We start from the raw sequence: 27,680 nt of genomic DNA on the forward strand, positions 1-27,680 counted from the left end.
TCACCACGGCCAGGGAATCTTTCCTTAACCCCGTGACCTGACCCGGAAAAACACTGGCTCCTATTGTTTTAAGTATCAATCAGTCTATATTGATTCCATTAGGAGTTTTTCCTGGTCAAGTCACACGGTCAGGAAAAACCCCTGGTCCTGCTCACCCATGCCCTATATGAGGTGCTGTAGGTTAGTGAGCTGCTCTGACTGTGGTCTGATGTCCGTCTCCAGGAGGGTACGTAGTGGTAGCGGGGTGTCTGTCACCAGCCTGCACTCCACTGACCAGCGGGTCCAAGAGGAGGCCGAAGAGGAGCAGGAGAGCGAGAAACAGAAGCTGGAGAAACGTAACCACTCTTAAATTCATAGACCGAGCTATGGGTGACTGACTGTCCATGGGCTCGAAGTGATAGATCTGAAGCTATGCAGTGTTTGTTTACAATTACGTTGTTAATGAACAATGGAGCAAAACGAGCTCACGTTTTGGGTGCGGTGCGTCAGTTGAACTAAACCAAAATGCTTGGGAGCTATGTTCTTCTCGAATCTATGGCTATGTATCATCAATTTTAAAGTCCAAAAATGTATGTACCAATCCCTTTAAACACAGCAAAACGCTCCTTTTTAAATATAAACAGGTATATAAAAATGACCCCAGTTTTCCAAGAAATGCCCCTGAAAATTTGGCAACAGGGCAAAATATGTTCCCCATTTCTCTCTCCATTTCTCTCTCTCTCTCTCTCTCTCTCTGACCCCTCCTATCTCTCTCTTTCTCTCTCCCCAAAGTGACTTTCGAGGACAGGAAGCGGGAGAACTTTGAGCGGGGCAACCTGGAGCTGGAGAAGCGTCGACAGGCCCTGCTTGAGCTGCAACGCAAGGAGCAAGAGCGTCTGGCGGCGCTGGAGCGCGAGGAGCAGGAGAGGAAGGAGCGCGAGCGGCTCGAGCAGGAGAGGCGGCGGCAGCAGGAGCTGGAGAAGCAGCTGGAGAGGCAGAGGGAGATGGAGAGGCAGCGGGAGGAGGAAAGACGCAAGGAGATTGAGAGGAGAGAGGTGAGGAGAAGAGGTGGAAAAGGGGAGTAAGGAGGACAGCGAGGATAGATCAAGAGAGGGGGCTGGAGAGGTGGAGGGGGAGATGTAAGGGGAAAGTGAAGAACACAGGAACCAATGCAGTGTGTGTGTGTATTAACAATTCTATTACGTTGTCTTTTTAAGATTTGTAAATTCATTCTCCTTATTGTGTTGCTTTAATGACAGGGGGAGACGGGTGTAGAGAAAAAGGTGGAAACGCGGGTTGAACCCAGGTCTCCGGCAGGAAGTTGAATATGTGCGCAGACCTGGAAGTGTTACCACTCGACCACGGCTGGCTTTGCACTATTTCTGCGTATACAGTATAACATTCTCTCTGTGTTTCCTCGGGCTAGGCGGCAAAGCGGGAGATGGAGCGTCAGCGTCAGTTGGAGTGGGAGAGGAACCGCCGGCAGGAGCTGCTGACCCAGAGGAACCGAGAGCAGGAGAACATTGTCCTGCTCAAAGCCCGCAAGAAGACCCTGGAGTTAGAGCTGGAGGCACTGGTAAAGACAGAGACACACACACACACACACCATCATAACTGTCTTTACTTTGTTCTTTGGAAGAAAAGACAATAAGGTATGATAATTAGTTTCACCCTCCCTCCCCAGAACGACAAGAAGAGCCAGCTGGAGGGCAAGCTGCAGGACATCCGCTTCCGCCTGTCTGCCCAGCGGCATGAGATCGAGAGCACCAACAAGACCCGCGAGGTCCGCATCGCTGAGATCACCCACCTCCAACAGCAGCTGCAGGTATGTACACACCTTGTGTAACACATACAGTCCCCTCCATAATTATTGGGACAGTGAAGCATTGTTTCTTCTTTTGGCTCTATAGTCCAAAAGTTTGGATTTGAAATCAAACAATGACTATGAGGTTAAAGTGCAGACTGTCAGCTTTAATTTTGGGGACACATGTATATTAAAGTAGTCAAAGGTTAAGTAATTGGTCCCATATTCATAGCACGCAATGACTACATCAAGCTTGTGACTTCATATTTGTTCCATGCATTTTCTGTTTGTTTTGGTTGCGTTTCACATTATTTTGTGCTCAATAGAAATGAATTGTGAATAATGTTGTGTACATTTAGTAACTTTTATTGTAAATAAGAACAGAATATGTTTCTAACCACTTATACATTCATGTGGATGCTACCATGATTACAGATAATCGTGAATAATGATAAGTGAGAAAGTTACAGACGCACTAATATCATACTAATATCGCACAGACATGCTAACCCCTCACCATCACAATAACAGGGGAGGTTAGTATTTTATGTCATACCTCCAAGACATGCTAACCCTCACCATTACAATAACAGGGGAGGTTAGCATGTTATATCATACCCCCAAGACATGCTAACCCTCACCATTACAATAACAGGGGAGGTTAGCATGTTATATCATACCCCCAAGACATGCTAACCCTCACCATTACAATAACAGGGGAGGTTAGCATTTCATATCAGAACCCCAAGACATGCTAACCATTACAATAACAGGGGAGGTTAGTATTTTACATCATACCCCCCAAGACATGCTAACCCTCACCATTACAATAACAGGGGAGGTTAGCACTTTATATCAGAACCCCAAGACATGCTAACCCTCACCATTACAATAACAGGGGAGGTTAGCACTTTATATCACACCCCCAAGACATGCTAACCCTCACCATTACAATAACAGGGGAGGTTAGTATTTTATATCATACCCCCAAGACATGCTAACCCTCACCATTACAATAACAGGGGAGGTTAGCATTTTATATCATACACCCAAGACATGCTAACCTCTCACCATTACAATAACAAGGGAGGTTAGCATTTTATATCATACCCCCAAGACATGCTAACCCTCACCATTACAATAATAGGGGAGGTTAGCATTTGGGGGGGGGGGCATGATATTTAGGCGTCTAACTTTTTCACTCATCATTATTCACGGTTCATTCAGGACTATCCGTAGTGTATGGTAGCATCCACATTCATGTAGAAGTGTTTAGAAACATATTATGTTTTTATTTACAATAAAAGGGACTCCAAAATGACACTATACATTATTCTAGAGCCAAAAGAAGAAGAAATGATTCACTGTCCCAGTAAGTGTGCAAAGCTGTAACGGTATAGGGTGGCTACTTTGAAGAATCTAAAATATATTTTGATTTCTTTAACGCTTTTTTTGGTTAGTACATGATTCCATATATGTTATTTCATAGTTTTGATGTCTTCACTATTATTCTATGCTGTAGAAAATAGTAAAACTGAAGAAAATCCCTTGAATGAGTAGGTGTGTCCAAACTTTTGACTGGTGCCTTGACTTTATCCACATTTTGTTACGTTACAGCCGTATTCTAAAATGGATTAAATAAATAAAACATCTCAGCAATCTACCCACAATACCCCATAATGACAAAGTGAAAACAGGTCTTTAGAAATGTTAGCAAATCTTATTTAAAAAATCAAAAACAGAAATACCTTATTTGCATAAGTATTCAGACCCTTTCTCATGAGACTCGAAATTGAGCTCAGGTGCATCCTGTTTCAATTGATCATCCTTGAGATGTTTCTACAACTTGGAGTTCACCTATGGTAAATTCAATTGATTGGACATGATTTGGAAAGGCACACACCTATCTATATAAGGTCCCACAGTTGACAGTGCATGTCGGAGCAAAAACCAAGCCATGAGGTCGAAGGAATTGTCGGTAAAGCTCCGAGGCATGATTGTGTCGAGGCACATATCTGGGTAAGCTATTCCTCAGTAAAAGGCACATGACAACCTGCTCGGAGTCTGCCGAAAGGCACCTAAAGACTCTCAGACCACGAGAAACAAGATTCTCTGGCCTAATGAAACAAAAATTACTCTTTGGCCTGAATGCTAAGCGTCATGTCTGGAGGAAACCTGGCACCATCCCTAGGGTGAACTATGGTGGTGGCAGCACCATGCTGTGGAGATGTTTTTCAGCACCAGGGACTGGGAGACTATTCATATCGAGGCAAAGATGAACGGAGCAAACTACAAAGAGATCTGTGATGAATACCTGCTCCAAAGCGCTCTGAACCTCAGACTGAGGTAAAGGTTCACCTTCCAACAGCACAACAACCCTAAGCACACAGCCAAGACAATGAAGGAGTGGCTTCGGGACAAGTCTCTGAATGTCTTTGAGTGGCCCAGCCAGAGCCTGGACTTTAACCCGATTGAGCATCTCTGGAGAGACATTATGGTGCATATCTTCCACCCAAACCCTCTACAGATTAGGGATGTGACAAATAAAGTTTGATCTGATCATTAGCAAACAGACAGAGCAGGCAGGCAGGCCAGCATGAGGGAGAGAGAGAGCGAGAGAGATGGAGAGGTGGGGCAGGCAGAAACGTGCTCGTATGTTTTTGTAATCTGCATCTCGCAGTGTCTTACCTTGCAAATTCACCAAAGTAGCCTGACATTTGCCTCTTCCTCTCTGCCTTTATTTGAATTACACAAGCCTATGGACTATAACCCACAAAATAGTACTTTTTGTGATAACTGCACTGAGATTTTAATTAAGTGCTTTGTTTGTTTCCCCAAGGACTCTCAGCATTGGCTCGGCAGGCTGATCCCTGACAAACAGTGTCTAAACGAACAACTCAAACAGGTTCAACAGAACAGCCTGCACAGTAAGTACTGTTCCTCACCTCCGCACATCTTTCTACAGAGACCGTCTCCCAGATCCCTGGTCAAAAGTAGTGCACTTTAGGGGGATGGTAGGGGACGCCATGTGCGACTGACGTGTTTTCCGTTTGCTCCCGTGGTATTCTTAAAGTTTATGTGAATTCTGCAGCAGAACCGTATTTATTTTCAAATATTAATTTGGTGATCCCTTTCCGTAAAAACCAAGACTACTTTGCTTCCGAATGTCAGCATGTCGACCAAGCATAAGGCCAAAAGCATGACCTTGAGAAAACCCGGCCTACAAGACCCGCTCTCATCACCACCCTCTCCTGAGTCTGAAGGCCCGGGGACGCACACTTTACCCGGGGGCGCGGCTTGGCCTGGCGGCGCTGAAATGAACATTCTCGAGGCCATCAAACTACTACGCTCTGAGATAGTTGAAATGAAAACACAGGTGGTTGCTATGATTGAGGCTAGAATACAGGAGGTTTCTGATACTTTGAAAGCAGATTTCGCGCCACGGATTTCGTTTCAGGGCTGCTGAAGGATGTTCTTGCCTCAGATGAAAAGCCCCTGATTGATCGAGCCCACCGATCGCTACGCCCAAAGCCCCGGAATGGGGAGAGGCCCCGTGACATAATTCTCAGAGTGCACTTTTTTCATGAGAAGATGGAGATCCTCCGACGAGCCCGCAATACCACTCTGAGCTTTCAAGGACCGAGCTTTTCCATCTACCAGGACTACTCCCCCACAGTTTCCAGGCAGCGCGCAACATTCGGACAGGCCAAACGAGTACTTCGGGACCATCCAAGTGTGAAGTATGGACTGCGATTCCCGGCCCATTTATGGATATCTCATGAGGGTAAAGACTACACATTTGAATCTCCGGATGATGCTATGGCTCACATTCAACGTCACATCAAGAAGTCTTGAATATGCTCACAGTTCAGCAATTGTTGCTTGCGAACTGTGGATAGTAAGTAACCCACTTGTGGTACAATTATGTTTAGATATAACAGGCTAGTCTTGTATAGTTGGTGAAACTATTCAGGCTTATTTGATGTGATCTAATGTTTTGATCATCTAGTGTGCGTGCCGTATCTCGCTCACCTATTTAGTTTCTTTACACATTGGCTCAGTGACTCAAAATATTTTTGGTTATTTGTTTACTGCATCCGTTTGCATTGACCCAGTAAACAGTAAATGTCTCCCGAGGCTACACGGTTTTTGGGGCCTCACTTTAATTTTAAAAGTTTTGAGCGTCATTTATGCCCAGCAAACGTTCAACGTTGCGCACGCGTAGTTTTTTGGTATTGGTTGTAAGCTGTCTCAGCTTCAACTAGACTACTATTATAATTACTATTATTTTTAATTGTCTTACTACGATTTCCTTACTTCAAATTAGATTTTTGGCTGAGAGCCTTTATACATTTTATTTATTTTCTCTCTCAATGCCTGTTATAAGACTGGGAATACAATTATATACATCTACAAGTGGTGCTTTTGTTATTCCGTTTGGGATTCGCCTTTTTTTTATTTGAAAAAATACATACAAATATTTCTTTTTGCTGCTTGATCCACTAACAAAACGCGACTTTAAAGAGCGGGACTCTGGGTTTAGGTTTAAGACCGCACTCTCACAGACATACTGTGCGAAGAGAACATGTTCTATTTAGGCTTGTACCTCGTTTGGGGAGGTATTGTCTGGGATGGGGGGAAGGGGAGGGGGGCAGGTTGAATTGTTCAGTTCTAATGTTGTCCTTCTGTCTTTTTAGTTTTTTTTTCTGTACTTTCTCCAAACATTTACCACCCTACATTATTACTCTGAGACAAGTTATTCTGGGGGTTTTGGGCGCTCAATCCTTTTCCATTCTATGCTCTAATGACAGGGTTGAATAACGGGAATGCCCAGAGGGGCCGAAATAATACGATCAAGTACATTTCATGGAACACCAAAGGGGTTAACAACCCGGTGAAGCGTAAGAGGGTGTTGACACACTTAAAGGGTTTGAATGCAAATATTGCATTTCTACAAGAGACTCACTTGAGGACTGGTGAGCATTTTAGGATGCGTAAGGACTGGGTTGGTCAAGTGTTCCACTCAAACTTTCATAGTAAATCAAGAGGTGCTGCTATTCTGGTTGATAAAGCTACTCCCTTTGTAGCTTCTGAGGTTATTGCTGATCCTAAGGGACGATATGTCATAGTAACCGGTGAACTGTTTTCTACCCCTCTTGTTTTGGCTAGTGTTTATGCTCCCAATTGGGATGACACAAGTTTCATTTCTTCCTTTCTGTCTGCTATTCCCAATTTAGATTCTCATTTGTTGATTTTAGGGGGGGATTTCAACTGTAAAATGTCCCCAGTTATTGACAAGTCCTCACAAACATATACAGGCCCATCTAAATGTGCCCTACATATTCAAGCCTTTCTTCAGAAATATGCTATGTTTGAGGCCTGGCGTTTCCTACATCCTACAGATAGACAGTATTCCTTTTATTCTCATGTTCATCAAACATACTCCCGGATTGATTACTTCTTTTTGGACAAAAAACTTCTGCCTAACCTTCGGCAGTGTACTTACGAGAGTATTGTTATCTCTGACCATTCACCATTAGTGCTTGAACTAGAATTTCCCCAGAGACCTCCTATGTGTTATCAATGGCGTCTCAACCCCATTTTACTCTCAGATAAGGAGTTTGTCAATTTCATTTCTTCTGAAATCACCTTATTCCTAGAAACTAATTCAACACCAGGTATGTCCTGCTCTACCATATGGGAGTCTCTCAAAGCATACCTACGTGGCCAAATTATTTCTTATACAGCCAACCAAAACAGAGTTTGCTCCCAGCGACTTCGGGACCTGAGCAAATCCATAGCCACATTGGATGAGAAGTATGCTACGGATCCTTCCTCTGATCGGCATAAAGAGCGCCAACTACTCCAATCTGAATTTGATGAGCTTTCTACCAGGCAAGCTGAACGGTTACTCTTGCGAGCTCGAATCCCACTTTTTCCGCTATCTCCAGACTAGAAACTTTGTCAGGGCTAACACACCTGGATTTCCCAATAGGCCTGCAAATACAGCTATAGAGAGCATCTTGGAGCTGAACAAGCTTCCTAGGGGCGCAATTTCAGATGTATATGCAATCATTCATGACTTACAGAACCCTTCTTTGGTGCCTTTAAAGACTCGATGGGAAAAGGATTTGGGGGAGGAACTTGGGGAAGACGCCTGGGAATCTGTGCTGCACTGGGTGCACTCGTCCTCTTTTAGCACTAGACACAGCCTCATTCAATTCAAGGTGGTTCACCGTATCCACTGGTCGGGGGCCAAACTTGGAAGAATATTCTCTGATTTTGATCCTACCTGTGTCAGATGTAAAGTGGAACCAGCCACACTGTTGCATATGTTTTGGGGCTGTCATAAACTGTCAGGTTTCTGGGAATTAATATTTAAATGTTTCTCTGATATATATGACACTGTTATCGATCCGTCTCCCCTTACAGACCTTTTTGGAGTACTGCCCATGGGTACCCCCCTATCAAGAATCCAGTCGGACACTGTTGCTTATAGAACTCTTTTAGCTAGACGGCTAATACTACAGAATTGGAAGATGGCAGCTCCCCCAGCTTATAAATATTGGGTGAGAGATGTGTTGTGCTCTCTGAAACTAGAAAAAATTCAATTCAATTCACGTGGGAACCCCAAACTGTTTTATGAGGCTTGGGCTCCATTCTGGTCTTACTTTAAACAGTCCATCCTCTGATGGCATTCCAATTAATACTAAAATAAGTCTGTGACCATGTGCTCCATGTGCTTATTGATTGTGATCCGCAGATGCCTTGTTCATCTTGCCCAGGCAGAGACTGAAGTGTGAGCTTGTTTTTCCCAGTTATTTTTACATTTTGTTCACGCCTACATGAATAATCTTTTTTTTTTTTTTTTTTAAAGCATTGTAAACTTTTTTTCTGTCCAGTGGATGGTCGGTCTGTGGCCATGACTCTCTGTGAGTGGTTGCATTTCTCCACCCTTATGCCTTGACTGTTTACAAGAACAATGGTGAGGAGTTTGCTCTGTCCCTGTACTATAGATTGCCCTTTAACCTTTGTAGCCTTCTGCCTGGTGTGTTTAACTTGTCTAAAGTATGGTATCTTTAAAGCTATTTTTTTATTTGTTTTTTTGTTTGTATTTTTTTTCTAGTTGAGTATATTATTTATATTGCTTTGTCTTGTCTGTGTGTGTGTGTGTGTGTGTGTGTGTGTGTGTGTGTGTGTGTGTGTGTGTGTGTGTGTGTGTAAAACTTAATAAACAGAGTTTAAAAAAATAAATAAAGTAGTGCACTTTATAGTATAGGTGTGGAAGTGCCCCCCACCTAGCGGCGCATCAAATAATCTGGCCTATTAGTTTTAATTGACAAACTGTTGCCTTTGTAACCCACCTGCAAACAAAACTAAGGGAAATACTGACTGCCCTACTATACTTAAGCAATAAGACCAGAGGAGGTGTGGTATATGGCCAGTATACCACAGCTAAGTCCTTATGCACAACGCAGTGCGGAGTGCCTGGATACAGCCATTAGCCGTGGTGTGTGTGTGTGTGTATATAGGCCACCGACCACAAACCCCCTAGGTGCCTTATTGCTATTATAACCTGGTTACCAACGGAATTAGAACGGTCTGATATATCACGGCTTTCAGCCAATCAGCATTTAGGGCTCGAACCACCCGGTTTATAATAACCGATACAGCGCTTGCTCTCTGGGTCATATTCACTAGGCTCAAAATGAACGTGCCAAACGGGGAGGGGCTAGCCGAACTTGTCCAATAAGAAATGCTTGTTTTAGTTTTCTGCTGCAAAAACAATTTGCTACACTGGGCACTAATAAATACAACCCCGTCCTTGTCCAGGAGACTCCCTGTCGTCGCTGAAGAAGGCGTTGGAGGTCAAGGAGTCTAGTCGGCAGCAGCTGAGAGAACAGCTTGACACCGTGGAGAGAGAGACCCGCTCCAAGCTGCTGGAGATAGATGCCTTCAACACCCAGCTCAAGGTAGTACTACTCACTAACCACTCATCTTACTAGGTTACAGACCAGGGCCCCGGTTTTCAAGGCTAAGTTCATCGTTAGAACCTTCGTAGGAGGTTGTTTCTCAAAACCATTGGCATTCAAGCGTCACTTTGTCACTCCGTGACCGCAGCTAACTTCAGAAGGAAGTTGACTACAAAATAGAAAGTTGTCAACGGTTTGTCAATCGTTACAAACAAACAAAGGATAAAAATGCATTGAATGAACACCGAGATGACTGCATTAAAAGAAGATAAGTATAGGCTACTTAGGCCTATTGCCTATATTTCAATCATAAGCTATTCAAATCAATTTCATGTTCAATCAAGGAGTTCTATTTTGCAATGCTAATGTCTATCATTTTTGTCTCAATTTATTTCATGCTGTGTGACATGTGCGCAATGATGTACCAAATCTGTGATTTAGCGCATTATGATAGGGTTGGCATTAGAATAAACATCCTCAATATTTGCAGCCACATAGGGGATGATATCCTCTAGTGACTCCCCATCCCGGGTTCGGGAGTGTAATCATCGACCGACACTAATTAGCATAACGCAACGGACATAAATATTCCTAGAAAATATTCCTATTCATGAAAATCACAAGTGAAATATATTGAGACACAGCTTAGCCTTTTGTTAATCACCCTGTCATCTCAGATCACATCTCAGTTTGTAACACGGAAATCAGAAAAGCAATCAAATTAAATTGTTTACCTTTGATGAGCTTCGGATGTTTTCACTCACGAGACTCCCAGTTAGATAGCCAATGTTCCATTTTTCCAAAAATATTATTTTTGTAGGCGAAATAGCTCCGTTTGTTCTTCACATTTGGCTGAGAAATCGCCTGGAAATTGCAGTCACGAAAACGCCGAAAAATATTCCAAATTAGCTCCATAATATCGACAGAAACATGGAAAACGTTGTTTATAATCAATCCTCAAGGTGTTTTTCAAATATCTATTTGATAATATATCCACCGGGACAATTGGTTTTTCAGTAGGACCGATTGAAATAATGGCTACCTCTGTATTTTACGCGAGAATCACTCTGGGAGCCATCTGGTGACCAGTTGCGCAATGTAGCCGCTTACGGGTATTCTTCAACATAAATGCGTAAAACTATGTCACAATGCTGTAGACACCTTGGGGAATACGGAGAAAAAGTAATCTGGTTGATAGCCCATTCACTGCTCAATTGGAACGCAGAGCTTTCAAAAGATGAGTCACTGGATTTTTCTCAGGCTTTCGCCTGCAATATCAGTTCTGTTATACTCACAGACAATTTTTACAGTTTTGGAAACGTTAGAGTGTTTTCTATCCTAAGCGGTCAATTATATGCATATTCTAGCATCTTGTCACATTATATTTCCAAAAATGAAAATACTGCCCCCTAGTCACAAAAGGATATTTCTCTAGGTGCAGATCTGTTGTCAGTATTGTGGAATAATTCTAATGCTAAAATAAGATTTGAAAGGAGAAACCTCGATCCAAGAGCAGCGCTGACTTTCTTTCGTCTCGATCAGTATCGACACATGCTCCAACGACGCGCTTATGGACATTCTCTGTACGTGGTGTTTTGGGGAAAGCATGTGACAATCTTCAGCCGTTTTATAGGAACGATGCCTCGTTAAAACATTATGGAAGCTTTAAGTTCCATCGCTATCGGGAACCCCGGCCCTGGTCTCTCCAACCCTGTTCCTGGAGAGCTATCCTCCTGTAGGTTTTCACTCTAACCCGGTTCCTGGAGAGCTATCCTCCTGTAGGTTTTCACTCCAACCCCAGTTGTGACTAGCCTGATTCAGCTTATCAACCAGCTACTTATTAGAATCTGGTGCTCTAGATTAGGGTTGGAGTTCAAACCTACAGGATTGTAGCTCTCCAGGAACAGGGTTAGAGTGCCCTGTCTCCTGTTCCCAGTGGATAGACCTATCCCACAGAGCACAGACAAGAAGTGACCAACAACTGGCTACAGTTCTTCTCATAGGGGCGAATCCTAACTACCACAGGTTGAATTTTCACAATGCATTGATTTCAATAAGAGACCAAATGAAAATCTGACTTATAAAATGGAAGTTAGGATTTGCCCCATGTGCTCAGTTTAACAGTTGATAGTGGACCATTTTAAAACACTGACTTCCAGAACATTCTTTCTGCCTAATGATACCTTTGCATCTCTTTTGTGTGTGTGTGTGTTGGGAGCAAAAACTGTCAGAGGGCTTGATGATTTGTGTGTCTGATGATCCCCCTTTTTTAATTTCAATGTGATCTCAGTACTTTAGTCCTTTCTTTTCAACCAAAACTTTGTTAATTGCTCCACATACCACATCAGGGCCCCAGCATAGTGGAGTAGGGTTAAATTGCCTGTAGACTCTGATCTTGGGTTGGATTTGGGGAAGGGGAGCTGATCCTAGGTCTGTACCTAGGGGAAAACGTGGGGTTTTACACTGTTCTCTCACTGTATCTGACTGTTGCTCACTCTGTCGCCCCGCCCGCCATCCACCCTGAAACCCCCGTCTGGTCTGTGTGGCTTGGCTGACCTTTTCCCCGTGCCCTCTGACCTCTGCCCTCGCCTGTCCTTCCAGTCTCTGGCTGTGTTCTATCAGGGCCACACTGCCCGGATAGAGGGCCTCCGTCTGGAGCTGCTGCTGGAGGAGCAGAGGGGGCGACAGGTAGTCCACTCACCAGCACTGCTGCCCACCGCAGGACACTCTAGAATAGTGCACCCCTCTGGAGAATAATAACCAATCAGAATAACTCCGTGTGCTGTTACTAAGCAGATTTGAAACCCAATGATAAAGAAGGAAGCTGCCTTACTAACTGATGAAGAAAGTTAGACCCATGTCACACTACAGGGCCAACCGGAACTGTACTGGGCTGGCTCAATTTCACATTGCCCTTTCAAAACACTGTTCCAGCAACTATGGTGGATGTGTAACCAGGCCTAGTGCAGTACGGTTCTGCTCAGCTGGGCTCAGTAATGTGATGGGTATGTTAGGCTCACCCTGTGTCTGTACCTGTGGTAGGCTGTGCTGTTTCCGAGCAGCGTGGCCCTCTTCCCCACAACATCCTGTGGGCTCAACCTGGGGAATCAAAAATGGTTAAGCTGTATGTGGGTTGCTATGGTTTGACATCGGACACAGCCACATGGGGCTGTTGGGCCACCTAACTCAAGGCGCCAGGTCAGGGCTAGGGGTTGAGTCTAATCTGGATGTTTACCTGGGTCGTGTTCGTTAAGGACAACGCAATGGAAAACAAAAATGTGCTTTCCTTATTGGGCAGGTAGTCCCTCCCTTTTTCAGTCTGTTTCTTTCTGTTTGGTGCATAATGAACACGACCTTGTTGTTGACCTCGGTGGCACTGCTGCTGTTCTATCTGACCCTTGACCTTGGGGTCCCTGTGTGTCTCTTTTCAGTCCGAGGGGGGCTCGGTGGACCAGATGCTGCTGGACTGTCTCTCGGCCCTCCTGGCCTGTTTGCAGCGTATAGACGTCTACCTGCAGGTGTCCCTACTGCCTCCCCTTCCTCCTCCTCTTCCTCCACGCCCTCCCCCCTGCGCTCCCCCACCCCAACCCCCTTACCACTCCTCTGCTTCCTTTGAAGGGCTGGTCAAAGCAAGCCATGCTGTCCTTCCGCTTGAGCGTCTTTAGCTTTAGCCTCGGTAGCCCTGCAGCGAGTTAATAAATGCCAGCTGCCGCTTCCCTCCTTTATCTGTCCTCTGGGTGGTGCTGGAGTATATCTCTCTCATTGCCTCCTCAACCCTCTAGACTAGGGCCCAATAAAAACACTAGCATACTATTTAGTATGCGTTGCCAAGACCAGAGTCAATTGGGTCACACTAGGTAGTATGCAAGTGTATACTGGGACACAGCTCCGGTCGATGTTGTTAGCCACCATGTGCGTGAACCTGGTTGTTTCTCTATTTCATTTTATTAAATTGAATCAATGACAATTTTATATTTTTTGAGCTCCTTTAGCACTTGAGCTTTAAGTTGTCAGGCTTTGTAGTTTTGGTTACGGTGAGAGGACAACATTTACCTATTTGGAATCCCCCAAAAAACCATTAAGACATAAGCTTGTTGCGTTAGTAAACATCTGTTGAAAGCACAAAAACACTTCTCAAAAGACTCGTAAGGCACTCTGTCTTATTGGAAAGAAATGAAATGCCTTTGTTTAATTACATGGCAGGAGGACAAGATTAAAAACAGCACACTCGACCGACGCTTTGCGGCTGTACAGTCCTTCTACTGGGTGAGTGACCTAGTGTTAGTGATGTATTTATTTAATAGTGAACTGTGGTGTAGGGCCTACTATTTTGGGAGACCAAATCCATACAGACATAGGCTAATTGAAGACTTGGTACAGTAAAGAAATATAGAACAAGGTAGTGAACAGGGTAATGTCATTTATCAGTAGATTGAAGCGATATGAAAATGACCCTCAATTTGTTATTGTGAGACTATTTAAAGAAATCTTCACAGTTTCTCAGTCAGTCGTGCATCTCTTACCATTTTAACCAAATACTAAACAAATCTTGCTTTCCTGAATGTACATCACTCTCCAGCCCCATGTGTTGATGACACACCAACTAAACATATGGGGGTGAAACCTTTGGTTGCATGGTGTTGCATCTAATACTGATTAATGATCTTGATAGTAATTCATTCAGGAAAATCAAGTCCTCAGAACTTAATTCCCTGCTCAGACTGTATATTAAGACTTTCTTAACCCTTTAGAGACGATGGGTTTGAATTACACCTACCTATGATCCTTGTGAATTTCCCATTCAACTCTTTTGACTGATCTCCATATCAGTCTGTGTGCTTTTGAGAATCATAGTTTGGCTCAGATTTCTCCCAGAGCCATGAATGTTCTCTGTGATTGGTTGGTACCACTTGGCTTTAACCAGTAGTGTTTCCATTTGGTGCTCAAACCAGAGCAGAGAGAATTTGCCCCTAGATGCTGATCATAGGTCAGTTTTGCATTTTCCCCTACTAGGTTAAGGTTAGGATTGGGGGAGATGAAGCTGATCCTAGATCTGTACCTAAGGGAAACTTCACCCCGGAGCGCTGAAACACTGCAATCTTCCAGTTCCAGTGGTGTCAGTGTTGCCGTAGTAACCCAGGGCTTGTTTAACCCTCCCTCGGTGGTTCATGTGCAGCACTCGCCAGACTCCGAGAGCTGTCCAACTCCCATGAACGCACTGTGGTGGCGGCCATGTTTTGTGCAAGTGTGTCCGCCCCAAAAATCCAACTGACACCTACATTTCAGTAGTAGTAGTAGCCCAGCATTAATTGGAGAAAACACCGAGATGAGATTAAATGGAAGGAAGCAGTAGACTAAACACAGACTTTACATCTGGTAACTGAGCCCGGCTGGGATCATAATGGCGCTTACAGGGCACAAAATGGCTGACGCCTCACTGTGATGTGAGTGTTGTGTTGAGTCCCGGCGACCCCGCCCACACTTCCCCCTCACCGGTCCTCCTCTATCCCACGCTGCCTTGCAGGAGCTCCGAGAGATCCACAGCAAGCAGCAGAGGCAAAAGCAGAAGGATCACCTGGAGGGAGAAATCAACATCCACGCCATCGCCCAGGAGAGGGCCAAGTCCGCCGAGCTCACAGACGGAAGGTGTGTGTGTGTGTTTGCGCACAGGACACCATATGTGTGAGCGAGCTGTTCCTATGTCCGCTCATTCTGTATGGGTTACGCGGATGCAGCCCCATCACTGTGATCCAGTCATTTTAGAGGTTACCTCTTAACACCCCCTTTCCTCTCCCCAGGTTGTCTGCCACTGACGAGGGCCTGGCGTGGCGAGATGAGGGCACGGTGGAGGCCCCCACCCCACCCCCAGCCCTGGATGAAACGCGTGAGTGAGGAGGAGGGGCGCACTAAGAAGGACATGCAGGACAAACTCAACCAGCTCTTCATGCAGCAGCCTGAACCAGGGAAACTCATGAACCAGAGCCCATGGCCCACGGGCGGTACGTGTCAAAATTCAAATGTATAACAGAGAAGCCTTGAAAGAGCGTGCATACAGTAGAACCTCAGATTTACAAATCCTTCGATTTCTGGACTGACCAGGGGCACTGTTGAACTGGGACAATTAAATCAGACAACCAAAATGTGTGCTGTAGGTATCTGAATAAATGATTAGGAAATGCATGTAGATTCAATTCACACAATTCAAATTTCACACAATTCAAAAGTTTAATGCAGTGTTTAAGTATTCTCGAGTATTTCAGTGTTCCCGAATGACATCCATTCCAAACATTTTCAAATATCAGAGGTCCTACTGTAGACGTTCTAAGAAGGTTTGGATGTGCCTGGTTCTGTGGGTGAGAGAGAAAGATGTGACCCTGTCCTGTGTTCCTAACTCCCTTCCTCGTCTCCTCCCTGCAGACAAGATTCCGGTGACTGGGTTCAACCAGGACAAGGTCAAGGTGGTCTTCTACCGGGCGCTGTACCCCTTTGATGCCCGCAGTCACGATGAGATCACCATCACCCCCGGAGACATTGTCATGGTGAGAGGCAAGCTGTCAATCACTCCTGCCAAGCACCATTTGTGTGTATGTTATGGAGGTTTATGTAAAGTGATTAGTCTATATGAACCAGGAAGTGTGTGGTTGAGTGTAGAGGTCAACCGATTATGATTTTTCAACGCTGATAACGATTATTGGAGGATCAAAAAAAGCAGATACCGATTAATCGGCCAATTTTAAATATATTTGTAATAATGACAAATACAACAATACTGAATGAACAATGAACCCTTTTATTTTAACTTAATATAATACATAAATAAAATCTCAAATAAATAATGAAACATGTTCAATTTGGTTTAAATAATGCAAAAACAAAGTGTTGGAGAAGAAAGTAAAAGTGCAATATGTGCCATGTAAAAAAGCTAACGTTTAAGTTCCTTGCTCAGAACATGACAACATATGAAAGCTGGTGGTTCCTTTTAACATGAGTCTTCAATATTCCCAGGTTTTAGGTTGTAGTTATTATAGGAATTATGACGCATCGACTATTTCTCTCTCTACCATTTGTATTTCATATACCTTTGACTATTGGATGTTCTTATAGGCACTTTAGTATTGCCAGCCTAGGCTCAGGACTTGTTAGGCTTGAAGTCATAAACAGTGCTGTGCCTCAAGCATTGCTAAGAGCTGCTCGCAAACACAGTAAAGTGCTGTTTGAATGAATGCTTACGAGCCTGCTGCTGCCTACCACCGCACAGTCGGACTGCTCTATCGAATATCAAATCATAGACTTAATTATAATAAACACAGAAATACGAGCCATTGGTCATTAATATGGTCAAATCCGGAAACGATCTTTTCGAAAACAAAACGTTTATTCTTTCAGTAAAATACGGAACCATTCCGTATTTTGTCGAACAGGTGGTAACCCGAAGTCTAAATATTGCTGTTACATTGTACAACCTTCAATGTTATGTCATAATTATGTAAACGGTCTTTGTTAGGAAGAAAGAAACATCGATCGCAACGAGCCAGGTGGCCCAAACTGCTGCATATACCCTGACTCTGCTTGCACTGACCGGAAGAAAAGTGACACAATTTCCCTAGTTAATATTGCCTGCTAACATGCATTTATTCTAACTAAATATGTAGGTTTAAAAAAATATACTTCTGTGTATTGATTTTAAGAAAGTCATTGATGTTTATGGTTAGGTACAAAAGAATGTACTTTTTCACGAATGCGCTTTTTTAAAATCATCACTCGTTTGGCGAAGTTGAATTAGGCTGTGATTCGATGATAAATTAACAGGCACCGCATTGATTATATGCATCAACCATGTGTAGTTAACTAGTGATTATGTGAAGATTGATTCGTTTTTTATGAGATATGTTTAATGCAAGCTAGCAACTTACCTTGGCTCCTTGTAGCCACAAGATCCTGTTGATGCTGCACTCGCGTAACAGGTGGTCAGCTTGCCGCACAGTTTCCTCGTGGATTGCAATGTAATAGGCGATAATCGGCCTCCAAAAAGGCAAATTACCGATTTGTTATATGAACTTGATATCGGCCCCAATTAATCGGCCATGCTGACCCCTAGTTGAGTGTGTGTCTGCCTGCATGCGTGCATGTGAGTATTAACTCTGACTCTCTCCCGACTTTGCTCACTCTACCTGAAGGTGAAAGGGGAGTGGGTAAGTGCAGGTCCACTGTCCAATCAGCTGCTCACTTGTGATCCCAACACCTGCTTTCATTGGTCCATCTCATGTGTCCATCTCAACTGCTGTCATCTCTTCATAAGCGCTTAAAGAATTTAACCGTTGGGTTGCATGTTTGTGGTTGTATATCCGTTATATGGTCAGTATACTCGGAGGATACACACTTGTTCTCAAAGGGCATATGATTATACATCTATACAAGCGTGCCTCTACGTTGGTTACTGGAAAGGGCATTTTGTAAGCTGCAGAGAATGAGACGATCATACAGACACATTTGATCCCATTTCACCAAGTACTCCTTCAACAAAGCAGCCCCAAAGCCATCCACTGTCATTCTTATTCTCTCAGCTTCTCTTCATGACCATCCGCATGCTTGGAAAGGAAGCGGTGATATTCAACTTGTCTTGTGAATCGCGAACATCCATTCCAAAAGTGGTCCAACCACTCTGTCGTATGTTTTAAATAAGGAATAACCACACATGGCTGGGCAACCCTAGTCCACAGGATTTATTGTAACCGCTCTTAATTTAATTTGTTTCCCCACAATTTATCAATCTAATCCTGTGTTGGCTCGTCACTATCTTGGTCCAGACTACTCGCCTTTTCTGTCAGTCAGAGTTGGGGTCCATTCAATTTCAACTCAGTCAATTCAGGAATTTCCCCATTGCTTTTCAACAAAGCTTTTCAGTACATGTTCCTAATTTGAAATAGAATTGATCCTAACCCTGCTGTCAGGTATGAGCCTGTAGCTGGTTAAAGGAAAAGGTCCAATGGATAGTGTGATCCCTGAGAACTGGGGTTGTGGGTTGTTCTTGGCATAGAAATATAATTACTAGAAGGTACACTCAATATGGCCCACCCGGTCCACTCATCCCAGCATGACTTAAATGAGAATATCCGTTCTATTCATTTGAGTCATTTCTATAGTCTTCTTTGGCTCTGTAGTGCTATGATGGTGAGCTGACCTTTGACCTTCGCCCCCCAGGTGGACGAGTCCCAGACAGGTGAGCCAGGCTGGCTGGGCGGCGAGCTGAAGGGGAAGACGGGCTGGTTCCCTGCCAACTACGCAGAGAAGATCCCAGAAACCGAGGTTCCCATGAGCCTGCGGGCCAGTGCTGCCACCACGGGCGCTGCGCCCAAACTGGCCTCACGGCTCACACCCACCGCCGTCTCCACCACACCCACGCCACCCAGCCAGCCAATGGCAACCCCTCCCCGGCAACAGCTCCCCCTGCCCCTGGTCCCTGCCCTGGCCCTGGTCCCGCCTCTTCCTCCTCCTCTGCATCTAGTAACTGGGCAGATTTCAGCACCACGTGAGTGACAGTTCCAACCCTTCCTCTCACACAGCACTCAATACATTAAAATGCAATACAAGTGTTTTTCAGTCATAGTCTTACCTACACCAGGTTATTAATTGAAGAGAAATCAGAGTTTGAGTTGGTAAACTCTGTGTGCCTCTCTCCGCTCAGATGGCCGTCCACCAGCTCTGTAGAGAAGACTGAGACTGGGGAGGGCTGGGACGCTTGGCCCACCCAGCCATCTCTCTCTGTGCCCAGTGCCGGGCCCGGGGGCCAGCTGCGCCAGCGCTCTGCCTTCACACCCGCCACCCTCACTGGCTCCTCTCCGTCTCCCGTCCTGGGACAGGTACAGTCGTTTTTTAAATGTTTTTTTTTTTTTTTACCCTTTTATTTAAAAAGAGGGAGTCACACTTGAGACCGAGGTCTCTTTTACAAATGAGCCTTGCAACATGCAACAATTAAATACAAAGTACACACATCAGTCAAATAATAGTAATAATAATACATTTGATTGTAACACTCAGTTTAGATGACTCTGAGGAGCACAGGAACATATCACCTAGGCCTAGCAGGAGAATGATATTGACTCTACCTGAAGCATTGCGGTTCTACTGTCAGATGAATGAAGAGCAGGACTTAGAAACAGCACATAGAGGTTCTGTAGTACTTCCCTTCCTTCTCTCACACTCTTCCTCTCCCACTCCCCATTCCTTTCTCTCGCTCTCTGTTTCACCCCCCTCTCTCTTCCTCCATCTCTCAGGGGGAGAAGGTGGAGGGCTTGCAGGCCCAGGCGCTGTACCCGTGGCGGGCCAAGAAGGACAACCACCTCAACTTCAACAAGAGCCACGTGATCACAGTGCTGGAGCAGCAGGACATGTGGTGGTTCGGCGAGGTGCAGGGCCAGCGGGGCTGGTTCCCCAAGTCCTACGTCAAGCTCATCTCTGGCCCCGTACGCAAGTCCATGAGGTGAGGAGAATGAGGATGAAACTGTCCCTCTCCATAGTCACATTTATCAATAATGTATGTTTGTGTGTATATATATGTGTGTGTAATAATATAATCTATTATTGGAGTATTATTATTAATCAAAACCATTATTTATATACAGTGGCAAGAACAAGTATTTCATACACTGCCGATTTTGCAGGTTTTCCCACTTACAAAGCATGTAGAGGTCTGTAATTTTATCATAGGTACACTTCAACTGTGAGAGACGGAATCTAAAACATAAATCCAGAAATCACATTGTATGATTTTTAAGTAATTAATTAGCATTTTATTGCATGACATAAGTATTTGATACATCAGAAAAGCAGAATTTAATATTTGGTACAGAAACCTTTGTTTGCAATTACAGAGATCATACGTTTCCTGCAGTTCTTGACCAGGTTTGCACACACTGCAGCAGGGATTTTGGCCCACTCCTCCATACAGACCTTCTCCAGATCCTTCAGGTTTCAGGGCTGTCGCTGGGCAATACAGACTTTCAGCTCCCTCCAAAGATGTTCTATTGGGTTCAGGTCTGGAGACTGGCTAGGCCACTCCAGGACCTTGAGATGCTTCTTACGGAGCCACTCCTTAGTTGCCCTGGCTGTGTGTTTCTGGTCGTTGTCATGCTGGAAGACCCAGCCACGACCCATCTTCAATACTCTTACTGAGGAAAGGAGGTTGTTGGCCAAGATACATGGCCCCATCCATCCTCCCCTCAATACGGTGCAGTCTTCCTGTCCCCTTTGCGGAAAAGCATCCCCAAAGAATGATGTTTCCACCTCTGTGCTTCACAGTTGGGATGGTGTTCTTGGGGTTGTACTCATCCTTCTTCTTCCTCCAAACACGGCGAGTGGAGTTTAGACCAAAAAGCTCTATTTTTGTCTCATCAGACCACATTACCTTCTCCCATTCCTCCTCTGGATCATCCAGATGGTCATTGGCAAACTTCAGACGGGCCTGGACATGCGCTGGCTTGAGCAGGGGGACCTTGCGTGCGCTGCAGGATTTTAATCCATGACGGCATAGTGTGTTACTAATGGTTTTCTTTGAGACTGTGGTCCCAGCTCTCTTCAGGTCATTGACCAGGTCCTGCCGTGTAGTTCTGGGCTGATCCCTCACCTTCCTCATGATCATTGATGCCCCACGAGGTGAGATCTTGCATGGAGCCCCAGACCGAGGGTGATTGACCGTCATCTTGAACTTCTTCCATTTTCTAATAATTGCGCCAACAGTTGTTGCCTTCTCACCAAGCTGCTTGCCTATTGTCCTGTAGCCCATCCCAGCCTTGTGCAGGTCTACAATTTTATCCCTGATGTCCTTACACAGCTCTCTGGTCTTGGCCATTGTGGAGAGGTTGGAGTCTGTTTGATTGAGTGTGTGGACAGGTGCAGTTAATACAGGTAATGAGTGGAGAACAGGAGGACTTCTTAAAGAAAGAGCTGGAATTCTTACTGGTTGGTAGGTGATCAAATACTTATGTCATGCAATAAAATGCAAATTCATGACTTAAAAATCATACAATATGATTTTCTGGATTTTTGTTTTAGATTCTGTCTCTCACAGTTGAAGTGTACCTATGATAAAAATGACAGACCTCTACATGCTTTGTAAGTAGGAAACACTGCCGATTTTGCAGGTTATCAAATACTTGTTCTCCCCACTGTATGTATATTTATAGTCATGTATTTTTATTCAACCCTTAGGACAGACAAAATTGATTCACTGTTTAACGGATTTTCCCCCAGAAAAGTGAGGCGAGCGAGCAAAAAAAACGAAACATTCAGTGTATAAGGAATAACAGTACTTTACCACATTATATGGACATGAACAATAGGAGAAATATTCAATTTCAGACTGATTTTCAGATTATTATTGTTAATACACAAGTTAACGTTAATGAACATTATTTTGATGTATAATAGAATGCAGTATTCTATCATATTGAGAGAAAAAGTAATGTATTATCAGTTCATTAATCTACTTAAATCAAATGTTATTGGTCACATACGTGATTAGCAGATGTTATTGCTGGTGTAGTGAAATGCTTGTGCTTCTAGCTCCGACAGTGCAGAAATATCTAACAAGTAATATCTAACAAATTACACAACATATACCCAATACACACACATCTAAGTAAGAATTAATTAAGTCTATATACATATGGACGAGCAATGTCAGAGCGGAACGGACTAAGATACAGTCAAATAGTATAGAAAAACAGTATATACATATGAGATGAGTAATGCCAGATATGTAAACATTATTAAAGTGACTAGTGTTCCATTCCTTAAAGTGGCCAGTGATTCCTAGTCTATACCAATAGGCAGCAGCCTCTAGCGATGGCTGTTTAACAGTCTGATGGCCTTGAGATAGAAGCTGTTTTTCAGTCTCTCGATCCCAGCTTTGATGCACCTGTACTGACCTCACCTTCTGGATGGTAGCGGGGTGAACAGACAGTGGCTCGAGTGGTTGATGTCCTTGATGATCTTTTTGGCCTTCCTGTGACATCGGGTGCTGTAGGTGTCCTGGAGTGCGGGTAGTTTGCCCCCGGTAATGCATTGGGCAGACTGCACCACTGCAAGGCTTTCAAGAGGGTGGTGCAGTCTGCCTAATGCATTATCACAGTTGCCGTACCAGGCGGTGATACAGCCCCAACAGGATGCTTTAAATTGTGCATCTGTAAAAATTTGTGAGGGTTTTAGGTGAAAAGCCAAATTTCTTTAGCTTCCTGAGGTTGAAGAGGTGTTGTTGTGCTGCCTTCACCACTATTTGCGTGGGTGGTCCATTTCAGTTTGTCAGTGATGTGTACACCAAGGAGCTTGAAGCTTTCCACCTCCCGTCGATGTAGATAGGGGGGTGCACCTCTGCTGTTTCCTGAAGTCAACGATTATCTCCTTTGTTTTGTTGACGTTGAGTGAGCGGTTGTTTTCCAGGCACCACACTCCCAGAGCCTACTACTATTGTGTTGTCTGCAAACTTGATGATTGAGTTGGAGGAGTGCTTGGCCACGCAGCCATGGGTGAACAGGGAGTACAGGAGGGGGCTGAGCACGGAACCTTGTGGGGCCCCAGTGTTGAGGATCAGCGGAGTGGAGGTGATGTTTCCTACCTTCACCACCTGGGGGCGGCCCGTCAGGCAGTCCAGGACCCAGTTGCACAGGGTGGGGTTCAGACCCAGTTGCACAGGGCGGGGTTAAGACCCAGGGCCTCAAGCTTAATGATGAGCTTGGAGGGTACTATTGTATTGAATGATGAGCTATAGTCAATAAACAGCATTCATACATAGGTATTCCTGTTGTCCAGATGGGATAGGGCAGAGTGATGGCGATTGCATCATCTGTGGATCTATTGGGGCGGTAAGCAAATTGAAGTGGGTCTAGGGTGGCAGGTAAGGTAGAGGTGATATGATCCTTGACTAGTCTCTCAAAGCAGGTGAGTGCTACAGGGCGATAGTCATTTGGTTGAGTTACCTTTGACTTCTTGGGTACAGGAATAATGGTGGCCATCTTGAAGCATGTGGGGACAGCAGACTGGGATAGGGAGGGATTGAATACTTAATTGTTTTGCCTAAAAAATTAAAGAATGATTGACAATAAATAATTGTAATCAAATTAAAATATTGATGCATAATAATAAGTTCATTACCTGAATGCATCTCCATAGCCAAGGCGTTAGGTCTAATCATATTTGTATGAATATTTTGCTATCATAGACTAGGCCTTGTAGAAAGAGGGTCAATCAAGTTAGGTCTGCCAAATTTAACGTAGCATTGGAAAAAAGCCTCACAAAACAAATCAAATTTTATTTGTCACATACACATGGTTAGCAGATGTTAATGCGAGTGTAGCGAAATGCTTGTGCTTCTAGTTCCGACAATGCAGGAATAACCAACAAGTAATCTAACAATTCCAAAACTACTGTCTTATACACACAAGTGTAAGGGGATAAAGAATATGTACATAAAGATATATATGAATGAGTGATGGTACAGAGCGGCATAGGCAAGATACAGTAGATGGTGTCGAGTACAGTATATACATATGAGATGAGTATGTAAACAAAGTGGCATAGTTAAAGTGGCTAGTGATACATGTATTACATAAAGATGCAGTAGATGATATAGAGTACAGTATATACGTATACATATGAGATGAATAATGTAGGGTATGTAAACATTATATTAGGTAGCATTGTTTAAAGTGGCTAGTGATATATTTTACATCATTTCCCATCAATTCCCATTATTAAAGTGGCTGGAGTTGAGTCAGTGTGTTGGCAGCAGCCACTCAATGTTAGTGGTGGCTGTTTAACAGTCTGATGGCATTGAGATAGAAGCTGTTTTTCAGTCTCTCGGTCCCAGCTTTGATGCACCTGTACTGACCTCGCCTTCTGGATGATAGCAGGGTGAACAGGCAGTGGCTCGGGTGGTTGTTGTCTTTGATGATCTTTATGGCCTTCCTGTAACATCGAGTGGTGTAGGTGTCCTGGAGGGCAGGTAGTTTGCCCCCCGGTGATGCGTTGTGCAGACCTCACTACCCTCTGGAGAGCCTTACGGTTGTGGGCGGAGCAGTTTCCGTACCAGGCGGTGATACAGCCCGCCAGGATGCTCTCGATTGTGCATCTGTAGAAGTTTGTGAGTGCTTTTGGTGACAAGCCAAATTTCTTCAGCCTCCTGAGGTTGAAGAGGCGCTGCTGCGCCTTCTTCACGATGCTGTCTGTGTGGGTGGACCAATTCAGTTTGTCTGTGATGTGTATGCCGAGGAACTTAAAACTTGCTACCCTCTCCACTACTGTTCCATCGATGTGGATAGGGAGGTGTTCCCTCTGCTGTTTCCTGAAGTCCACAATCATCTCCTTAGATGATAAATCCAGACCGAGTATAGCCTATCGTCAACTAAATAAAAAATGTTGTTTATAACTTGCACAATTGGAAGCATCAATCTATATGCAGTTGAAGTGGGAAGTTTACCTTAGCCAAATACATTTTAAACTCAGGTTTTCACAATTCCTGACATTTATTCTTAGTAAAATGCCCTGTCTTAGGTCAGTTAGGATCACCTCTTTATTTTAAGAATATGAAATGTCAGAATAATAGCAGAGAGTGATTTATTTCAGCTTTTATTTCTTTCATCACATTCCCAGTGGGTCAGAAGTTTACATACACTCAATTAGTATTTTGTAGCATTGCCTTTAAATTGTTTAACTTGGGTCAAACTTTTTGGGTGGCCTTCCGCAAGCTTCTCACAGTAAGTTGGGTGAATTTTGGCCCATTCCTCCTGACAGAGCTGGTGTAACTGAGTCAGGTTTGTAGGCCTACTTGTTCGCACATGCTTTTTCAGTTCTGCCCATACATTTTCTATAGGATTGAGGTCAGGGCTTTGTGATGGCCACTCCAATACGTTGTCTTTAAGCCATTTTGCCACAACTTTGGAAGTATGCTTGGGGTCATTGTCCATTTGGAAGACCCGTTTGCGACCAAGCTTTAACTTCCCTGATTGATGTCTTGAGATGTTGCTTCAATATATCTACATTGTTTTCCTGCCTCATGATGCCATCTATTTTGTGAAGTGCATCAGTCCCTACTGCAGCAAAGCACCCCCACAACATGATGCTGCCACCCCCGTGCGTCACAGTTGGGATTGTGTTCTTCGGCTTGTAAGCCTCCCTTTTCCTCCAAACATAACAATGGTCATTATGGCCAAACAGTTATATTTTTGTTTCATCAGACCAGAGGACATTTCTCCAAAAAGTACGATCTTTGTCCCCATGTGCAGTTGCAAACCGTAGTCTGGCTTTTTATGGTGGTTTTGGAGCAGTGGCTTCTTCCTTGCTGAGCGGGCTTTCAGGTTATGTCGATATCGGACTCATTTGACTGTGGATATAGATTATTTTGTACCTGTTTCCTTCAGCATCTTCACAAGGTCCTTTGCTCTTGTTCTGGGATTGATTTGCACTTTTCTCACCAAAGTACGTTCATCTCTAGGAGACAGAATGCGTCTCCTTCCTGAGCGGTATGACGGCTGCGTGGTCCAATGGTGTTTATACTTGCGTACTATTGTTTGTACAGATGAACGTGGTACCTTCAGGCGTTTGGAAATTGCTCCCAAGGATGAACCAGACTTGTGGAGGTCAACAATTTTGTTTTCGGAGGTCTTGGCTGGTTTCTTCTTTTTTTCTCCTCCATGATGTCAAGCAAAGAATCACTGATTTTGAAGGTGTGCCTTGAAATACATCCACAGGTACACCTCCAATTGACTCAAATGATGTTGATTAGCCTATCAGAAGTTTCTAAAGCCATGACGGAATTTTCTGGAATTTTCCAAGCTGTTTAAAGGCACAGTCAACTTAGTGTATGTAAACTTCTGACCCACTGGAATTGTGATACAGTGAATTATAAGTGAAATAATCTGTCTGTAAACAATTGTTGGAAAAACTACTTGTGTCATGCACAAAGTAGATGTCCTAACCGACTTGCCAAAACTATAGTTTGTTGACAAGAAATTTGTGGAGTGGTTTATAAACGAGTTTTAATGACTTACACCTAAGCGTATGTAAATTTCTGACTTCAACTGTAGATCAAGCGTGACTAAATTCAAGCCCAGTAACCTTGTTCACCACATCCTCCTCTATTGTCTCGTCTGGCTGCCACGAAAAGCCCACACCTGCGGATCTGCGCAGTGCGTGCGTGCCACTGGCGATGTACTTTGCTGGACACGCTAGCTGTTCTCGGCGGCGCATCATCACTTCAAACGCATTCCGTCGTGGTGTTATCGGTTGGCCTTACTACTACTGGTAGTACCAGTAAAATGTAAGTTATGAATCGCAAATCACCATACAGCTGACACACTTCGATTTCATCAATCATTTTGACTTCAATTTGGTTGTCCAAAATACTATCAGCTTGCGCTGCGTATTTTCTGATGAATGCCCTGATCTCTGGCCAGTCAATTGGTTAAATTACATTGTTGTTTCGTCTATTACTCGCTTCTAATAGATCTGAAAATGATGCAATAACCATGAATTTAACCGACTGTTTGTTTATAGTCAGGGACGTCCCACGTTTAACCTGGACACATAAATTAGTAGGAATTTGTGCTGGCTTCAACCATGATTGTATGAGAGAGAAATGAAACATCTGCACGTCGCCTGCAGGTGCGAGCGTGTGTGTTTCACTGTCCAATCCGAGGCTTGAACATGATCTGAGCGTGTGATCTGAGGCTGCTTGGTCTGTTGGGCATCAACTTGGGAAAGCCTCAAGGGAGAGCGGACAGCTCATTATAAACATATATTGGCCAAAATATAACACATCTGATTTAGATTTGTTTGTGGAGTGGAGAAAATTGAGGCGGGGGCATCCGTTAAACAGTCATTCAACTTTGTCCGGCCTTTTCAACCAGGAAAGACGCTTGAGGTTAAAAACC

At 44.1% G+C, this 27,680-nt stretch overlaps 1 protein-coding gene across 1 annotated transcript in view; it reads left to right on the plus strand.

Annotated features, from left to right (window-relative positions):
* The window catches only part of LOC115134218 (intersectin-1-like), a 71,172-nt gene that overhangs the window by 28,355 nt on the left and 15,137 nt on the right, over positions 1-27,680 (plus strand). The window contains 16 exon segments of the mRNA XM_065025856.1: positions 223-335; positions 772-1,034; positions 1,406-1,555; positions 1,664-1,804; positions 4,623-4,710; positions 9,617-9,756; positions 12,358-12,444; positions 13,188-13,274; positions 15,281-15,402; positions 15,555-15,623; positions 15,625-15,755; positions 16,174-16,295; positions 18,958-19,183; positions 19,186-19,285; positions 19,442-19,616; positions 20,031-20,236. Of these exon segments, the coding sequence (XP_064881928.1) occupies positions 223-335; positions 772-1,034; positions 1,406-1,555; positions 1,664-1,804; positions 4,623-4,710; positions 9,617-9,756; positions 12,358-12,444; positions 13,188-13,274; positions 15,281-15,402; positions 15,555-15,623; positions 15,625-15,755; positions 16,174-16,295; positions 18,958-19,183; positions 19,186-19,285; positions 19,442-19,616; positions 20,031-20,236 (2,220 nt within the window).

This window comes from Oncorhynchus nerka, linkage group LG2 (genome assembly GCF_034236695.1).
Source record: "Oncorhynchus nerka isolate Pitt River linkage group LG2, Oner_Uvic_2.0, whole genome shotgun sequence".
Lineage (NCBI taxonomy): Eukaryota > Metazoa > Chordata > Actinopteri > Salmoniformes > Salmonidae > Oncorhynchus > Oncorhynchus nerka.